General features: G+C 34.0%; 1 protein-coding gene across 3 annotated transcripts in view; it reads right to left on the reverse strand.

Annotated features, from left to right (window-relative positions):
* The window catches only part of LOC143226544 (endoplasmic reticulum lectin 1), a 39,938-nt gene that overhangs the window by 815 nt on the left and 18,779 nt on the right, over nt 1-20,344 (reverse strand). For 2 of the 3 annotated variants that reach the window (XM_076457643.1, XM_076457644.1), the window contains exons 7-14: nt 19,762-19,811; nt 12,004-12,227; nt 9,902-10,022; nt 8,356-8,484; nt 7,853-7,912; nt 6,415-6,527; nt 5,301-5,378; nt 1,705-1,783 (exon numbers count right to left, since the gene is read on the reverse strand). In XM_076457643.1, coding sequence (XP_076313758.1) covers nt 1,705-1,783; nt 5,301-5,378; nt 6,415-6,527; nt 7,853-7,912; nt 8,356-8,484; nt 9,902-10,022; nt 12,004-12,227; nt 19,762-19,811 — 854 coding nt within the window. The remainder of the gene's footprint in view (nt 1-1,704; nt 1,784-5,300; nt 5,379-6,414; nt 6,528-7,852; nt 7,913-8,355; nt 8,485-9,901; nt 10,023-12,003; nt 12,228-19,761; nt 19,812-20,344) is intronic. The other variant, XM_076457645.1, reaches the window with a different exon arrangement.

Here is a 20,344-nt window from a genome sequence, read left to right on the forward strand (position 1 = left end):
TCAGTCGATAAAGCTGTAACATTCGTTTTTCACAGCATATAGATAATGTTGTACAGATAGATCAAAATACCTTCTTAACCCCAGAGCTACTTAGATTTTACAAATGAACAAATCAACTAATGCTATTGCCACAAGGTTTGAACAAGTTATTGCAAAGTTTTATTAAAACTACTTTCATATCCTACAAGTGTAGCTGATATCCACATTTCAATAGTATATAAAATAATTTTTATACATGTTCATAAAATTAACATTAGGCAGTCTTAAAAGAAGGATCCAGAATTTCACCCACTAAGAAAATTGTGACTTTTTCCAGGCCCTCTCTTCTCTAATTTATTTACCACATCTCCAAAATATACAAAATTTAATGCCAATTACTCTTTATAATGTCACCAGTGATTGGTAAAAGTTTCTCTAGCCTTCAGTCTTACTTAGTTACAGTCATAAACTGTAAAATGAGACCACACCTGTCACAAATTGCCAGTTGTCCTCCCTGATGTTTAATACTGTATAAGTTATGACCACTAGAAAATCAAAGTTTTAATTTATCACATCTTATTTCATATTCAAACTTTACTCCCACAACATACACATGGATCAACTTGACAGAATTTTTAATGGCTCCTGTCACAGTTATGGTCCATTGTTTACTTTTTTGCAGATTAATTTGTGTTGTTTGGTGTATTAAATAAACAATTAAGTGCAGTAATACCATTAGTATGAAAAAGTAGGGTGAAAGAAGACATGACTAAGTTCTGTACTTGTATTTCAGGTGTATTCTATTATTGTGAAATCAACTAAAATATGAAACTTTTTTAGGTTAATTAAATAATTGTGCTTCACAAGGTATGCTTGTGAGTAGCCTGTGCATTATATAATTTGATTGGGTAACACATCAGCCATAAAATCAAGTGATTTACAACTTATATGATGTATTTGCTAAACACAGTTCAACTGGCAACAGAACAATAACATTTAAGTAGAAACAGATTCATACTGTTAAGAGTTTGATGCTATTTAGAATAGACAAATGTAATTCCCTGTTAGAATTTGAAGTTATTCTATAAAGAAAAAAAGGGTAGTTAAATTTGTTTTTGTGGTTGTAACGTCAATCTGACTAACATTGAACAGAGTAGAGAAAATAAAATCTGAAGTTTATGTAAATGAAACTTGAGATTTTCAGATGAAAAGTATTTTTAATGTTAATATGAAAATTTTGTGCTCCAAAAATCAATGAATATGTGGAGAAAATTTCATAAGTTACACAAAACATATCAGAAGTTATAGTAGCAAAACTATAGACTAATGTGGGGTCATGAACTCAACTGAGACCAGAGATGGAGAGTTAAACAATTTTTATATGCACAATATTAAAATAGGCCATTTTTATAAGGGGTAATTAATATCAGACCATGAATCTATTATAAGAGACTTAAGAATGAGTACAACTTAAATAATTTCAATAGAGTTATCTTCATCCCCTGACTTTTAAATATGATATCCTGGAAGTGTCAAGAGTTTGTAATAAGTTTTTGGGCAGGTCAAGAATGTATTAATACACAAATGTAACACTATTTAAGTAAAATAAATGTTCCAAAGAGTAATGATGGATGTGGAAGAATACAACAACAAGTGTTCTATCCTACTGTCAAGTGTTTTGAGATGTTATTTATAGTAATATGCTAAGTTAAATGAACAACATACCCCAAGGATATATTCACAAGTTTTAGGTTCCAGTAGGTAGAGAGATACTGAATCTGGATGTCCCTTTATGTCTTTACATCTGAAAGAAAAGAACTAACATTTATAGAAGTACCAATTATACTTAAGTTCTTAAATGGTTTTAAATGATCATATTTGGTACGTAGTATTTCTATAATTTATAAAAATTCCTCATCAGGGAATATTTTGAACTTTTTATTATTAATTTAATAGAATATGCACAAATATACTCAGTGATCGAGGTCTGCAAGAAGATTTTAGTGATCCAATCCAAAGCTAAATTTTGAATACATTAATAGTCCTTCATTACCACAAGAAGGACAAAAGAGAACTTTAATGTTTACAACAACTTTCTAGCTCTGTTAACCCTATCTACCTGGGCATCATTTACTATGCACATCACAAGGTTTTAGTGGCTCAAATTCTAAATTTTATAAAACTACTTATGTTATACCAATTAGTATAACATAAAATTGTAGCTAATAATCCATATTTTAATAGTGTACAAGTTTTATGTTCTTAATTTTATAATGCAATATTAAAAAAAATCTAAATTTCTCATAGTTTGAGAAAGGTGATATGTTCTGTAGGTGTTCCATCTTTTGTATTTTATCCATCATCCATCCAATAAGTATGAAATGTAATGTAAATTACTTACAATAAAATTGTCATTGCTCAAACAAACCATAACTTTTATAGTTTTCAATATTATTTGGTTACAGAACCATCAAATAAAATCAGACCCCTCTTGCCACACCTACCTGTGAGATCCTCTCTTTCAGGATTTGTTAATACTTCTCTCTTACATTTAATTCCATATTATTTATAACAATTAGAAAGCCAAGGGTTTCATCTATTAAATGATGTATTATATTACAGTGTTATGAACATAGAATTGTCAATTTTCCTTTTATTACAAGCTTCATTCCCATAGTAAAGATAAGGACAAGTTTGGATGAATTTCTAATGGCTTTTGTTACATAGTTAAATAGCCAGAAAAATGTATAACTTATAAATGCATGGTATAAAAGGCAATCAAACAATAAAATTTAATTATAAATAGATGTATGCTGTTGGGAATTTAAACAAATAATTTCATGTTAAATTTGAAGTCATTCTACAAGGTCAGTGAAATTAACCAACTTGTATAGAGTTAGGATGGAGAATATGACAGATAACATTTTACTGAAAACAAACTTGAAATGTGTTTAAGAGTTTACAGATTCCACAAATTAAGCTTGAGATGGAGAAAAGTATTTTTAATCTTTACATGAAAATAACTTTCCACATAGGCTATTCAAAACAAATACTTGATATATTGATGGACAAATCATTTAGTTTATTCAATATACTTCATTAAAATAAGATTATTTTTATATGTGAAAGCCTGCCAAATTTTGTGAAGATATACATACTGTATCAAAACTATAAAGACTAAACAAGTACAAGGAAGCAGGGGCATAGACCCTGGGGGGGATGAAGGGTATAGACCCCCCTTCATTTTAGGTGTGGGGGGGTATGGTGCATACAATCATCCCCCCCTACAGTTTGGTCTGTTGAATTGTTTTATTGCATCACAGGCCTACAACTTATGTGTTTGTTCTTGTGATTCTCGTGTTCTTACCAGTCGAATTACATAATTAGGCCTAGATGTACACTTTTTCAGTAGTCGAAATGTACATCTTTAATATGGGCGTGTTTCTAAGCTTTTCGATCAAAGCGATAGTTTGTAAGTATCAGTCAGTAGGCCTAAGTATACATGCAAGTATCATGGCAACAAGATTATTCTGTGACTGCATGTTTACAGCTTTCAAATTCACGTAATCAGAGATTACCAATTTGCAAATTGAACAGTCCACATAAGTAGTTGCAAAAATCTCCCCCTATCGGGTGTAAAAAGTCTATGCCCCTGCAAGCAGGTCATGTGGTTGGTCAAATTGACCGAGTCTGTATTGAGAGAGTTAAATTAATACAAAGTATTCCAGGTCCATTAGAAATGAAAGAGATGATTTGAGTAGTTCTATCTATGGCTAAAGTTTCTAACTTCTTTAACCGAACGTAAAATACTGTAAAAAATCCAAAACTAATGTATTTAAACTAGCTTTCAAAATATAAAATTATTCCAATTTAAAACCTATTACCTATACAAGTGGTGGCTGTAATGACACTTAAATTGACAAAACTATACACTATTACACCCATGAGCTTGTAAACATGGGAGTATGAAGCATATGGAACATGCATGAAATCCGTCAGACTCAACAATTTGCACACAGTAAAAATCACTAACCACTCTGTCTGGATTATGAATTTTAAAGTTATCTCATCTGGGTCATCCAATCAAAGAGTTTATGTTATAAATAAATTCTCAACTTCAAATAATAAACAACTTCACTACAGCCTAGTCTGTTACAAATGCTTTTATAATGTTGTTATATTATCCTATCCTTTGTTTGTTTTTTGATTTATTGCATCCTTTTATTCTGCATTTTAATTACTTTTTATAAAGTGTTTAAACTTCAAGTATTTGTACCTAATAATCTACCCCATTTAATATAACTTGCTGAAGATGGAACATGTGTATTCTGAAACATTCAATAATTAAATGTTTGTTACTGTTTACACACGTCAAACGTGTTGTTCATCATTAATGAAAGAGAGGATTTCTAAACATATTAATTTTACTCAAATAAAATGAATACTCCAGATCCAGATGAAGGGAAAGAGGTAACTTCAGTGGTGCAATTCATGGGCTGGACAAGAAGAAATTTCACTGAAAAAAATCTCATTTCTAGTAGAATACTGTTTGATTTTGAATCTTAATAGCATGCTTGAACATAAAAATCTGAAATATTTTTCCAATAAGATGTGAACTGAAACTTGAAATGATTTGAAAACATAACTTTGCCTTCCTGGCAGATTCACATCATCTTCAATTTTGTAAGAATATAATATGATGTAAAATGACTAATAGCATTAATCTCACATGTCGTGTTACTAACATACTAAACCACTAGCTTTTTAGTTGTCTGTAATTTTTATAATAATCTGAAAATTAGTGTTAAACTATCTGTATGGAAATTTAATTCATCTTCATTTAAAAACTTTTCATTCCAGATCACTTTGTTTTTCACTCTTAAAATCCTGTTCCTGCACATGTTAGCTAGTGTTACTTCATACACTGAGTATTTGAAGAAAATTATCACAAATATAGGTATGTAACATGATGAAAATTCATGAAAAATTTAAGAGTTTAGCAACAAAAATGTTTATATTTTCTATAACAACCCAAACTACTAAAACATACACCATCTACATTAAAACTTTTCTCAAACAAATCCTAAAAGATCAATATCTATTCTTCAGCATTTAAACGTAGTCATGTAAAACCTAACAATGCTAGCCGTAGTCCTGTAAAACCTAACAATGCTAGCCGCAGTCCTGTAAAACCTAACAATGCTAGCTGTAGTCCTGTAAAACCTAACAATGCTAGCCGTAGTCCTGTAAAACCTAACAATGCTAGCCGTAGTCCTGTAAAACCTAACAATGCTAACTTTGCTAGCTAAACTTCGTCTTACTTAAGCTTTACTTCCACTTGACGAGGTTTTCCTGTTTCTTCACAAACGGCTCCTCCACTGTAGAGTTGTGACACATGTCTGTGACACAGAAAAAAAAAACGATTCCTCATAACTATTACAACTTCTACTGTAAGAGCTGCTAAAAATTTTCAATAAAAATTACAATTAATAATAATTTGCTTTAATCATGAGTAACAGGCAAACAACAAGAGGTTGGACCTGTTTTCTTACTTTATTTTAAAATCCATAAATATCTGTTCTAAATCAAACAAAGGAAGCCAAAACATTAAATACTGTATATTAAAACATACAAAACGTATTGAAACAAGAACGTCAAAGCTACAAAAACTGAGTTACTTAAAATTAAAAAAACCTTCTTCTTAACTTTGGCTCAGACCAACAAACTTAGTGATTTGCAATAAAGGTGTTTTAAGTAACTCGGTTTCTGGAGTTTTGACTCTTTGGTTTTAATAGTTTTTGGGGCATTAAAACTTTCTACAAAATTATATTCATTATACTTGGGTATTTGTTTGTTTCCTTTTTATTAACTATAATTATTTGTACCAGCAATACCAAGCATGAGGCACATGTGAACCTGATTCGATTATACTCATCATGACCTCTGCCAACCTACCTTCAAATATAATTATGAACCAAAAAAGTGCATTGTCCATTTTACATAGATACTAGTATCCTCCTTTGGTAGAAGAAAAAATTATTGGGACCTCAAACAGAAGAGTTCTTGAAAAAATTAGAGTGATAAGGTTCATCATATTTTCTAGATGCTTGTCTAGAAAAATTTACTTATTTACTTAGATGAAAACTCATTCAAATAGTGAAATTTTGATTCACTCCAAACATGTATGTGGCATTTTACAAGTACAATAAGCTTTAATTTTGCTAACGAATACTATGAAATAATCATTGTTGACATTCAGGCACTTTAAAGGTGGTTTTCAATGAGTTATTTTTATGACAATTTTCTTCCATCACAATTCCTACTATTAAGTATTACATACTTAATGATATTATGTATATACACACATTTAAAAGGCTTTTCTTTTTACTTAACGTGAATGCTCAGGATATTTGTTACAAAGTTATTTAAAAGTACCTAAGAACTTTTCCCCGTTTTGGACGCTTCTGAGGGTTTGCCCTGATCCATGCTAAGTGATTCTTAGAGTTCCACTGACCTAGAAGGATGGTAGTTCGACTGCCAGATTTTTCCTGTGGATTGTAAATAAGATATTGAGAAAAAAAAAAGAAGAAAGCACAAACATTCATACTAAGCTAATGAAACCCATCAAGGTTTGACAAAAAAGGTCAATGCACAGTCCTCACACTCTAAGCAGGATGAAATTCTGTAATTATTTAATCTATGCTTATAATGCATCATTGAACTATTACCTAAAATATATGATATTGTAAAACATTATTCACACAGTTTGGTCTGCTTAAATACCATCCAGTAAAGATTCAGTTGGACCAGTCAAGTTGTTCTTGGTTTATTGATACTTTATAGAACATACACAATCAAGGCAGTTTAGTTTGTCCATTTGCTTATTGTATTGTACACTGATCACACTATAATTTTAATATTACATTAAATACATACTATAGCATAAACAACACTATAGATTTTAACACCTATAATTATTATGCTTCCAATTAAATCCTGGAACTTGTAAACTGTTGTTAAATGGAATATTCTTTAACAAATACACTTCTCTTATGTAAAACATCTGTTAAAGCAATATTTTTTGATGTGTGCATGCATCAAAACAGGAATTTTTTTTATTAATTATACACTGCAGTTAAAACTCATACTTCCAGTATCTACAAAACCATTGCACTGATCTAGAACACATGAACATTTTTGCACATACCTTAAAACTTGAGATAACAAGTTCACTTGTGTTGCTTATGTGATTTTTAAGTCCAACAATAATCTACTTTTTTGTCAGTTTTGTCCTAAAAGCATCACTTAATTGAATGAAATTTGCTGATGTTTCTATGACCAATAATGCAAAATATAAAATTCACTGATTTTCCCCATTTTTTGTCTCTAGAAAGATATTCCTTGATGTGGAATTAGTAGCATACAAATCTGAAAAACAAGTTGTCAAAGTAGATGTTTCACCATGTAAGGCATCTACAGTAATATTGTATAGAGGGCTCATCTTGTCAAGTACTAAGTTGGTTATCCTGAATTTTGGAAGTACTCAAACATACAAATCACCAATGACATTGATATAACTTGTTAAATACATTTTTTGAACTTTATTTGCATATTATTAATGGTGGAATCAAGAGAAGTGGAAGTCCTTTCTGTGACTAACTTTCACATTGCAATCAGAACACCAGGAATGGATTCCACTCTGGACAGTGTTGTCCCAATTTAACCCTTATGTGTTACAAAGTTTTTATTTGACTTCTCACAACAACTAGACTATATATGAAGACTTCATAAAGTTGGATCATTTTTTATATGTAAATAAACACAGAATATCCAATCATATGTTTACATAAGTTTTGAAATAAAGTGGACTTACTTCATGATACTGTTCCACCTTTTTGCCATAACAAAATTCATATTTCCACCAGCCGCTACCCTGAAGACCAAGATATTAACAGTTTGGTTTATCATAATTGGTATTCCTACCATCTTAAATAACTGTTAAAATCAGAATAAAAACCCCAAGATAAGCTAGAAATAAAGATTAACATAATGTTAGTAGCCAGAATTAAATATTTAAAATATTAAGCAGCTTGCCATTCAAGTATAGATATGAGAGGAAAATCTTCCAACTGCTTCCCCAAACTATTCATAACACTTTTACCTTGTCTAAAGGAATGGGGAAAAAAAAGTTGGTATTACTGTAATAACATATTTACTACAACTACCAGAAATTGCAACAGTTGCTATTAACTTAATAATATTTTGATTTAAAGGATAAAACTATTATAACAATATATTTACTACTGTTACTAGAATGGAGAAAGTTGCTAAAACCACACAATTATTGCTATCAAATAATTTGATAAGCCTGTTTACCCCATATAAACAATAATCTCCATTCAGGAAATCTTGGATCAGCTTTGAATCATGCGGAGGAATGTCAGTAGTCTCTGGTTTAGTGATGGGGGAAGACAAATCAGGGGCACCACCTTCCCATGTTGGTTGCTGTAACATGTTCACAAAAGTTATTATTTTATGTGATGCTTAACAGCTACAAAATATTTAATCATTATTTGTACCAATTCGAAAGATGTTATGAAGATGTTTTAGAACACACACTCAAGCCATTTTATTTTCTAGATGTATATTTGTTATTACGAAATGCAATTAAAAAAGGCCTCACAACTTTCCAAAAAGAGTGGTAAATTTCAAGGAAGAATTACAAGAAATATGTTACATTCAGAGATAATCAACAATTATTAGTTTTAACCATCTTTTGGGACAATGGGGGACCTACTGGTTTATTTCAACTGTCCTGTCCTCTAAACTAAATAAAGATTATTAACAAATAAATCTTAAAGCTAGCTGTTACCATTCATATACCTATCAAACCTTCTCTTAGACTCATTAAAATTTACTATTTCTACAACACCCAAAGATAACCCATTCCATTGGCCAACCACTATTTCTAAAATAGGGTTTCTTACTTAAAGATGGATTCTACCTTGCCTAAATCAATGTGTTCTTTAGTTCTATAATTTTTGCCATTAAGTATGAAAAATAATTATGCATCAGCACTATCAGTTCCATTTATAATCTTAAACTCCTCAGTCAGGTCCTTTCTAGTTCCTGTTTTTTTCAAGATAAAACAATTTGAAAGATTTCAATATCTCCTCATATGACAACCCCTCCATCCCAGGCAACTTTCTAGTAGCCCCTCTCTGAACTGCTTTCCAACAATTCAATGTCTTTCCTAAAATAATGAGCCTAAGACTAAACACAGTATTCCAAATGTGACTTAATCAGTTACATGTACAGTGAAAGTATAAATTCTTTTCAGTGAAGTGTTCCAAACTAGATGTAAAAACCGAGTGTTAATAAGGATATCCTACATATCTTAATTTGCTTACAAGGACTTTCCATAGTTCTGCAAATTAGTTCTATATTTGAAAAAAGTGGAAAACAAATCATATAAAAAATCACAGGATGACAAACATGCCAATGGAAGAAGAAAAAGTAAAATACATTTGTTGATTTAAGTTTAATTGGTCAATTCAAATACCTAATTGTTATACTACTATAAATTAACTTGCTGTAATTTTGTAATAAACATTTTATTTGTGACGAGAGAAATAGATTTTCTTTCTGGGAGAATTATTAAAAATATGCATGAATTTAAAACTAATATTCCAGATGCTTTTAAGTTTTACAATATAGTAATAGGTGGGACCAGTGATACACTTGCACTTGTGTTCTCATAATCAACATTCTTAAATGTTAGAAATATTTAGGCTGTATAATAATCCAGTATACACTGACACTACTATAGTTTAGGAAATATATTTTCATAAATAAATAAATTTAATTCAGAATTAATAAATTTGTTTTTCTTTCTAAAATACAAAAATTATATATTTATAACCTCTGGTGGCTTCAATATGTACTGTCGAGCTTCATGTTCCAGGGCTTGAAGACGCCGAGGCTTTCTAGGAGACCCATCAAAGGCATGACAAAGAATATCTGTTTCAGCTCTGTATTTTACTCTGTAAATAAAAAAAAAATGTTTTTGACTTTGCCATTTAAATATTTTTCATCTCAAAAGTAAACCAGCCATCATACTCATCTATAATCAAAATGATAAACATATTGGTATACAACTGTATTTGACTTGCATGTAGTATGGATGAAATCAAAGACTGACTACCCATTTATATCATACTTACCACAGTCAGAATGATATTAAGCCTATCAATATAGGAAGGTCAAAGTTCACATTGTGACCTTCTTTTCAAAGTTTCATGAAAATTTAATTAAATAACATTTATCAATACATGTTGATAAATCTGGCAACAATACATAACTTACAATTCAAATGTTTATAATATACAAGTTTTAACTTCTTAATTTCAACAAAAGGAAATTTTAAATTGAAGATTCTAAATCTTCAATTCTCCATGTCACATAATGTATCATGAGCTTTCCCATTACATATATATTTCTTTTCATTCCCTTTAGGTTTCAATATATGTTGTTAATATCATACTGTTTGTCAGTTTCTCTAATTTTAATTACATTGAAGCTAGTGAAGCCAGAATGGTTCTTTCTGGATGGTACAAATACCATCAAGGTTGTGTCAATTAACAGGAAGGATATTACACAGATCCCAGGCCACAAAGTATATCATGCATACCCACACAGCTGATAATTAGAAAACTAATATTTTTAACTCGGACATCAATAACATGTAAACAGATCTGTCAGATGCATAAATACTTGATCTTCTTGATGTTCTGAATAGTAATTAAATTATTCTTCCTTCCTTTATTTTCATGAAATTTTTGTTTTTTTTTACATCATGTTTGTTGAATAAAAAGTCACAAATGGTTTTTACATAAGAACAATTTGTGCTGCCATCTAGCAGCCAGAAATGAAACTTATAAAATTAAACTCACTGCTGCATGGTATTTTTTTTTTTTTATTTCTCTGCAAAAAAATGTGGTAAAAGAATAGCATGATATTACTGTTATACAAGCTGTGCAACAATCGATAATGACAATTACGTGCTCAAATAAGGCTATAAGTCAACTTTAATGGTTATTTATAAGCATCATAGAGTAATAGACTGAATGTGGTAGCCATTGGCACATCACTGCATATAAAGTATTAACTTGCTTAGTGATAGCTTATTCTCAACTACTCTTAAAATGCTTTTCCAACATGCTAATGACATTGCAAAATCTTCACTTATTTCTTGGCTAGCATAGGAGAACAAAAACAAAAACAGAGGTGGAAACTTTGTCTCTTCAGCTAGTTACTATTTCTCCAATTTAGCAACACACTTAAATGATAGTTGGAGTTTCACAAGCTGTGAAATACTTAATAATGGCAATTAGGTGTTCAAATAAGGCTATAACTCAGCTTTATAAGATATTTGCAAATACCATAGAGTAATGGATTCAATGTGAAAGCCATTCTGTTCTCAACCCATACCTACCTACCAAGCACCACTGGGTTTAGTGATGAAAGCAGATAAAGTTAAAAGCTGAATATCTTGGGTTACATAATAATTGTCTGATACAATCTGCAGTCATTTTAGAAGGAAATGTATTTTTGCTTTTATTTCATATTTTTCATCTTGTCATTTTACTTTCTAAATACCTAAAATATTTTATTAATAGTAAGTAAAAGACTACATATGCCAAAATCAAATAAACTCTGATGATTTTACCATAGTTAAAGTAGAGAAAATAATAGAAAAATAATATATAGTTTTACCAAATTAAAAAAAAATTCATTTAGGAAGCTTGAGGTTATACAAATGAAATACCAAACTGCATGATGAAAAGAAGTGCTTTTATTCATATTGTGAAAACTCAATTTTCAACTTAAACTGATTCAATAAATCTTCATACATGTACAGAAAAACCTTTACTAAAAACAAAATAGAATGATTAACTACTGGTATTTGACTTAAATATAGTAAAGATGATGAAAAGAGATTTACAGCTACCACATCATACCTACCTGTAGTCAGGATGAGAACAAAGACTAGGTGACAAGACGACAACTTCATACTGACATGTGGATGTCTCCTTCAGGGATAAGATCTCGTGTTTTCCATCTTCATTACAAATGTAACGAATCCTAGACATCCGATGCTCACCATTTAAGTCACAAATAGTTCCCCCTGTCATATTGACCTCCACAAAAGGTAGTTTAAGATTTTCATGCTTGATTTCTAGAATTTTCTTAACACAAAATGATGACAGTGTTACACAAATCCATGACAATTCCACTGATACTTTTATTATTTTCACAAATACATTCACTCAAAATGTGACTATTAGTTTTATATTTTATGCAGAAGTTTTTATTAACTTGGATATGAAACACTGTTAACATGTTCTTAAATCAGAAATGTCTTTCCAGTAAACACTTTCTTAAATCAGAATGTATTTTCAGCAATACTTACCACCTTCAAGTTACTATTTAATTAAAATAATTCACTCTAACTCTTTGGAGGAAGAGCCTCTGTCCCTCATTCTAGAGACTAGAAACCAGGTGTGGTAAGCACTACCTAGCTCTACTAGGATAATATGTGGAAGTAATGTGTACTTTGGAATCCCAAGGAACAATGCTCTGAAACCAGAGCAATAGATGAACAAAGTTCCTAAATTTTCTTTTTATTTAAAAGCAAACCAACCCTAATTTATTCAATCCAATGACAGTCCCTGAATGGTGGTTCAGTACAGTACAGTAATACCACCAGTTCAGCCTCTAGGTTGTCTTATGGAACACCTCATTTCTACATAGCATGTTACAACCTGTATAAAGTTTGTTGAATTAGTGGTTGCTGGTTTGATGAAAGCACACCAGGGGTTCAGTAAAAATGAGGTGAGGGAATATGAAAGACAGCAACGAAATACTTACTGCTCTGTACAATCTAGGACAAACAGTTAAGGTTGCTACAAGGGTAGGCAAAAACTATTGTATGAAGATAGTGCTAGATCATGCAAATAAGGTGAAATAAAAGTGTTGGGGTAGGTCTGTATACCAGTCTGCACAATGTCATCTAGCAAGCAATTCAAACAGGCTAATAAAGACATAGAAATGTGACAAATATGATTAGATGTAATTCACAGAAGATTCCTCACATTCTAAGAGAGCCCAGACATTGTCTAGCATCTCTAAAGACATTACAGCCAGCAGAAAAAAACCTTGAAGACTATCTGACCTAACAATCAAAATCTGATCAAACATAAAAGTGAGAAATAGTGATCAGATGAATTGATAAGAAATTATCCTCTTCACTATCTTGGCAAGAATAAAATGAGAGTTGATAAGGCTGCTTTAAACAGCTAAATTGTGGAAGATGCAAAAACCCTGTGAAAAGCCAGATCAAAAGGAGTTATGGTTGGCACTTCTGATTGAGATGGGTTCAGTCTCCTCTCAATACTCCATTACTGATGTGCATGTTATTTATATTAATAAACAAGTCTATGAAATAAGCAAAAATGGAGACAGATGCATGACAACCTTATCAATTAAACCCCAAATTCAGTGTGTAAACTGTATAACCTCTATGCCTGAAGCTTGAGAATTTGGATAACCATGTGTACTATTTCGATAATAGTTCTCTCCAGAGATGATCTAAGAAGTGGAAGAGGTGGATATTCTGAAAGGTACCATAAAAACCAAGTTGTAGAAGTCAATCTGGTGCAATCAACAGCACCCAACAATGGGTTAAAACAAATCATAATTAATGCCCTGTGTAACATGTGAATTGGAGGGAAGGTCCAGAGTTGTAATCCTGTCCTGATTGAATGTATTCATTGCCAAAACCTGAAGGTGAGGTACAGGAGACCAAATTGCCAGTAATTGGTTGATCCAATGAGAGACCAACCCCCAGTCAGAGATGCAAAATGAGAGCCAATCTAATAAAATCTTGAGATATAGCATTTATTCTGTTAAGAGAATCCAAATCAAGTGTGTCCTCAATGACAAACACAAGACACAACTGCTAAACTGTCAGAGTGAAGCCTTACTATTTTCCCCTCAATAAGTTCACAACTTGTGGCATTGCTTTTAGAAGAGCAAGAATGACTAAAACACCATGTAGGAAAGTATCTTCATCTGCCTATAGACTCTGAAATTCCTGACAGTTGGTATATGCACCCCATCCCTGAAACAAGACATTCATGAAGAGATAAAGCTCTGAAGGAGGTGGTAATAGAGGAACCCCTATCTTAATAGTGTCTCATTGTAACAACCCCATGGGAATGAAAAATGATCCCAATTAAGGAAACTGAGGAATCCAGTGAATCAATGTTTATGATCCCTAGGTCACATAAAGACTATTAAAAGGATCTCTTGTGCTCTCTCCACACAGACATGAAAGATTTGAGTGATGCCCACAATTGAAGAGAAACAACCATCTGTGCAATGAAGAGGTGAGTAACAGTTGGGCTTCCTATTCCATAGCATTGCAACAGTTTGGAAGTCAGCTGAGTCCAACTGAAAGATGAATTGATAAAAAATACCCAGACTGATGATATACTGAACTGGTGAAACAACAGTTATCAGTCCTGAGAATAAAGCCTGCCTTAGTTGTTTCTGAAAGTAGAATCTGACAATTGATGAGATGCTTCCAGTAGTAACCAGCCATTTATGGAATAGCATGTGCATAGTGCAATAGAATGGAAGTGATTAGAAAAATTATTATGACACAGCAGAACCCCTGTGAAGTCAACACAAGTTTGAAGGTAAAAACACAGAACTGCAGCATCTGAACGTCATGTTTGTAAAACATTGTTGATAATAGTGTGGCATTGTACAGAAAGAAGCTGATTGCAATGAACTTAGATGCCTAAAATCCCAATAAAATGTATTAACTCAAACTGAGGATTAAGTAACGTATGAAAATTGGAGAATCTAGGCATTGAAAAAGACAAGAAAAATCAATGACTGGACATTAATCTCTTGTGTTCTACAACACAACAACCAATGGAAATAAACCTTCAGAAGAACTAGCACAACTCTCTTGCTATCCCCAGACAAATCAAACTCTGATAGCCCTAGAACTAAGTTCCAAGTTTTGAGGATCTGTGGAAGATGGAAACCCTACAGGTCAGGTGGATAATGGTGGTGAAGATGCAAAATGAATGACTAATCCTAACCCAAGAATCTGTAGTGTTACTGAATACATGGTTAAATTACCACATATCCAGAAATTTTCGGTGCTGATCCCCACACACCCTGAAGACACACAACAATTACAGACATCTCTGGTGGTGATCCAACCAAGCAGCAGAACCCTTAACATAGAGAGAATCTATTCTTGGTGCTAATGGGCTGATGTTGGGACCCACAAACAGGGGCAAGACTATGACCCTCTGAAGGAGCTGATGAAAATTGAGATGCCAATGGCAACAGGGATGAATGTAGAAGCCAACAATATATCTCATGTTTGATGACTGACACGAGATGCGAAAGTCGTTGACATAGAGCCTGTTTGCAATAGTGAGAGGGAGTTGTTCAGTGATGGCATTAATCTTTATACTGAAAAGTGTGACACTCAAAACACAGCCCTGAGGGACCCCAAGTTTCTGTAGAAAAGAACGGGAAAGTGTCGAACCCACACGAACTTGGAATCTCTTGTCCGTTAAAACTTTTAAAAAATTGGTAAATGGCCACGTAACCCATATATATGGTGGTCTCGCAAAATGCCATACCTCCATGTTGTGTCATAAGCCTTCTCAATGTCAAAGAATATTGATACAAGGTGTTGTCGTTTGTGAAAGGCTTCTCTGATTGACAATTCAAGTCTAATTAGCTGGTCCATGGTGGAGTGCTGTCTTCAGAATCCACACTGGGTGAGCAAGAGGAGGTTGTTTGATTCGAGGAACCAAACAAGGCGAGCTTTAACCATCCTCTCTAAGATCTTACAAAGACAGCTTGTCAAAGCAATTCGACAGTAGTTTGAAGGAATCTTGGGATCTTTCCCAGGCTTAGAGTAAGGTAAGATAATAGCCTGGCACCAAGCATTAAGAAAAACATTCTCCTACCAGATCTGGTTAAAAACAATTAGAAGAATATCAAGAGAAGCAGGAGATAGATGGCACAGCATGTCATAGTGTACATCATCTGGTCCAACAGATGTACCGCCAGAACGATGAAGGGTCAGTTTCAGTTCCACCAGTGTAAAGGGACAATTATAGTCAAAGAGATAGTCAGTTCGAAAGAAAAGAGGTGAACACTCTGCCCGAGTCTTGATGGCCATGAAAGTGGAGGAACAAGCAGAAGTGCTAGATACCTAACAAAAGCTTGCACTTAGAGTATCGGCGATGCTCCGGACATCAGCTACTTCTTGGCCATCAGAGAGTAAGATCGAGAAGGGGGCAGAATTGTAGTGCCCACTGACCTTTTGAACCCTGTCCCATATGACATTGGAATTGGTGGAAGAAAATATGCTAGTTGTGAACTTAATCCAAGATTCCTTTTGGCTTTGACATCTCACCCACCTAGCATGTGCACAGGCCGGCTGGAAAGCAATGCAGTTTGAAAGTGTGGGATATCTATGGAAAGTATCCCAGGCCAGTTTTTGAGCCTTCTGTGCCATGTGACAGGCAGGAGTCCACCACGGGCGATGATACAGTGGAAAATGTGTCAAGGTTTTAGGAATACACTGAACAGCTGTTTGTATAATACAGTCAGTTACTGTTGCTACACAGTCGTCTATTGATGGCTGACAGACGATGGGAGGATCAAGTTCTGCGAGAGCAGTGAAAGTGGACCAGTCTGCCTAATCCAGCTTCCACCAGGGCACGTGGGTAGGGTAGCATCAACCACAGCTAGTCTCTTTCAAAAGTATAGGAAAATGATCACTGTCTAGTGGATTATTGATAACCCTCCATGAAAAATGGGAGAATAATGAAGGGGAGCAAACTAAGAGACCAATAGCAGTAAAGGACTGACTAGGTGCATGAAAATAAGTATGGAAACTGTTCAATGAGAGCATCAAGATCTGATTGATCATATGTCTCTCCAGGGGACAGGTAGAGAGAATAAACAGTGATGGTATGACCCAAGGAAACATGGATGGCTACGGCCTCCAAGGGAGTGTTGAGTGACAAAGACAGGGTGGGCACATGCTGATCAACCAACATTGCTATCCCCCTCCATGTACTCGTCCATCACACAGCCTGTCATTTCTGTACAGATGTACAGAGAAAACTGCCGAAAGGATAACCAACGTTACGAGTCATTTTCAAACGCTGCACCTCTTTTTCCTCCAACCATTTAGGACAAGAACGAAAGTAGGAAGGGTGAGAACCATTGCAGTTGACACAATGTGGGTCCCTGTCACACTCATAGGCATCATGGTCCTTGCCACCACAACGAGCATGTCAGGGAACCACGACTTGACATCTTGGAGTGGCCGAACCTCTGACATTGGAAACATCGGAGAGGGTTTGGAATGTACGGCCATACCCTGCAATTTAGATAACCTGCCACCATGTGCAAGTGGTGATGCAAATGTCAAAACAAGGACATTTGTCGGCAGTGTAACTCCATCTTTGCGAGTGGAGATGTGCCTTGCTGCAAAAACTCCTTAAATGGAGAAACCAGCAAGAATCTCTGACTCGGGGGACGTTCTTCAAATCCCTCTCAATAATAACTCCTCATGATGAATTCAAGGTAGCATGAGGGGTAACCTCAATAGGTACATCCCCAATTGCCTTTGAATTCAAGGAGTTCACTGTGTTGGGATGTGAATGTTTCAACCAATATGTCTCCAGATCGAAGCTTCTTTACTGACTTTGGAGAGCCAGCAAGTCCCTCCAGTCCCTTCTGAATAAAAAAGGGGGACATTTGCCCTAAAGGTTTTTCTGAAAGAAAATGTAGGATGAGAAAATGAGGTACAACTGGTGATACAGACGTTGAAGATTGCTGATCAGTCTTCAAGATGTGGTCATTTACCTGTTGACTGTTTTTTCATTATTTTATTTAAATTTTTATTAGGAGGATCCATAGGAAAAAAAGAAAAATTTGGTGCCCATTGACCCCACCCACCATGGAGCCCTACAAGGGTATGCACTACAATGTCAAGCACGGACACTGCAGCAATGCCAGGGTTTCGTGAGCAGTATACCCAAACACCAGCATCAGACACCATGTCCACAACACTTGTTGAGAACTTCCAACACTGGCACTTGGTTGACTCTAGCCCAAGTGGACCAGCTTACTGACCCAAGGGGGGCCACCCAATGGCTGCCCATCTACAGGAATTCAAGGCCAAAGTGGTGTGTTAGGGTTGGACCCCTCAACCACGAGGATCCTCCCCTCCCCTTTATGGGTCGCCACGCACGGCAAACATGTGGGTGGATGTTTAGATCCCAGAGAAGGTAACCTGAGAGAACAGAACCTTCCCTGAGAGGTTCTCTCACCACATACAAGAATCCATACCGAGTCTCTTAAGAAAGTGAAATGAAAACAAAATGTTGAATTTTAGAGTTGTAAGTTTAAAGGCTGACTTTGTCTCATCAAGGGACAATAATTTATTCAGGTTAACTACAAACTCCACCTTTAAATCCTAAAATTTGAGGATAAAAAAAATCATTATTCGAGAGTCAGAAAATTATTCTACCTGGCAAAGATAAGCTAAATCATGAAGTTCCAACAACTTTACCATACAAGACATTACCATCCCTTGAGATTTTTTTAGAAGTAAACTTCCTTATATGAGCTACAATGTGCTTGAATGGAGAAAAGACTGATACTTTGCTTCTAGACCTTCCAGCCATCAAATAAAGTGCAAGCTCAAAAGCAACTGAAGAAAGACTCTAAACATCACACTCTTGAAACACCAACTAAAGAAAAATCAAGGGCAGCTTAACCACATGTGGTCTCCTTTTATATGACATTTAAAGACTGTGTAATTACTGCTGACTGGAACAACACTTGGTCAGATAAGTTTGTTTTGTTAGAGTAAAGCAGCTTTTGGAGACATGCTGTGTGTACTGTAGGAAATCAAACCCTGGATTCTAGCATTGTATGGCTGTATACTCACCACTGTCCCACAGAGGACTGAAAAGCCAACAGACTAAAAGAAGGTGCAGGAAAAAAAGAAAATATAAATTCCTTTCAAAATGTTGAGGATTGTCCTTAATTACAGCCTTAGAACTGAGCATATAACTCCATCTCACAATGTTGTGTACTGTCCTTAATTGAAGCCTCAGAACTGAGCATATGACTCCATCTCACAATGTTGTGTACTGTCCTTAATTGAAGCCTCAGAACTGAGCATATGACTCCATCTCACAATGTTGTGTACTGTCCGTAATTGAAGCCTCAGAACTGAGCATATGACTCCATCTCACCACAAACTAGTTTGCTGACATTCTTAAAAAACTGTTTCCCTTCAGCTTCACAAAGATGTGGCTCCATAAAAAGTACCCTTACATAACGTCCCTTCTTTAAACATTGTGCTAATCCAAGTAAACTAATAAAGATGGAATGCATAATACTAAATATTAGCATTTTAATTCCAATCAAAGAATGATTCAACTAATAGTTTTCAAACCTTTGTACAAATTTATGAACATTAAAAGCTGATACACATCTTTCCATAATTCCCCTCACAAAACAAGAGAATAAAATCTCAACATAATATGATGACTTCTCCTAGCTGATATTCATGTTTCTATGTTACAAACAGTTTTTGTTTAAAGCTAGTATTCAAGAAATGAGACATCATATGTTTTAACATTGATTCGTACTTACTTTTTTCTCACCTTCTTTCCACCTTTCTGACATTTTTTTGTATCTGAGTTCTGTAAAAGTAGAAATAACCCACTTTATACTGTATATTTACTATTCTCTAATACATCTACTCCAAAAACTATAAGTACATTCAGAAATACAATATTTAGAGACCACTGTTGAGTTTCTGTGTAAAAAAACTGACATGTAATAATAATGCCAATCTAAGATCTCTATTTATTCATACAACTTACAAATCATTTATCTGGTTTAGATGAATTCTAAAACATTTTCATATAAAAATGTTAAAAACAGATAATAGCCATGTTTATGAAACCTTTTAAATGTTGTACTATCATTGCTGTTTTATTAATTTCCCTCATCAAGTGACATTCCATGTATTTATTATCTATGATAAAGGTATAAAAACCAGTTTTCTTTGATTGTTTTTTTTAAATTAAGCACAAAGCTGCACAATGGGCTATCCGTGCTCTGCCTTCCACAGGTATTGACACCTGGTTTCTTGTGATGAGAGTCCACAGACATATTGCTGTGCACTGGGGGACTTCTTGATTATTATTTCCTTTCATAAAAGGTTGATAAA

The sequence above is a fragment of the Tachypleus tridentatus genome, chromosome 9 (assembly GCF_004210375.1).
Source record: "Tachypleus tridentatus isolate NWPU-2018 chromosome 9, ASM421037v1, whole genome shotgun sequence".
In the NCBI taxonomy this organism is placed as follows: Eukaryota; Metazoa; Arthropoda; class Merostomata; order Xiphosura; family Limulidae; genus Tachypleus; species Tachypleus tridentatus.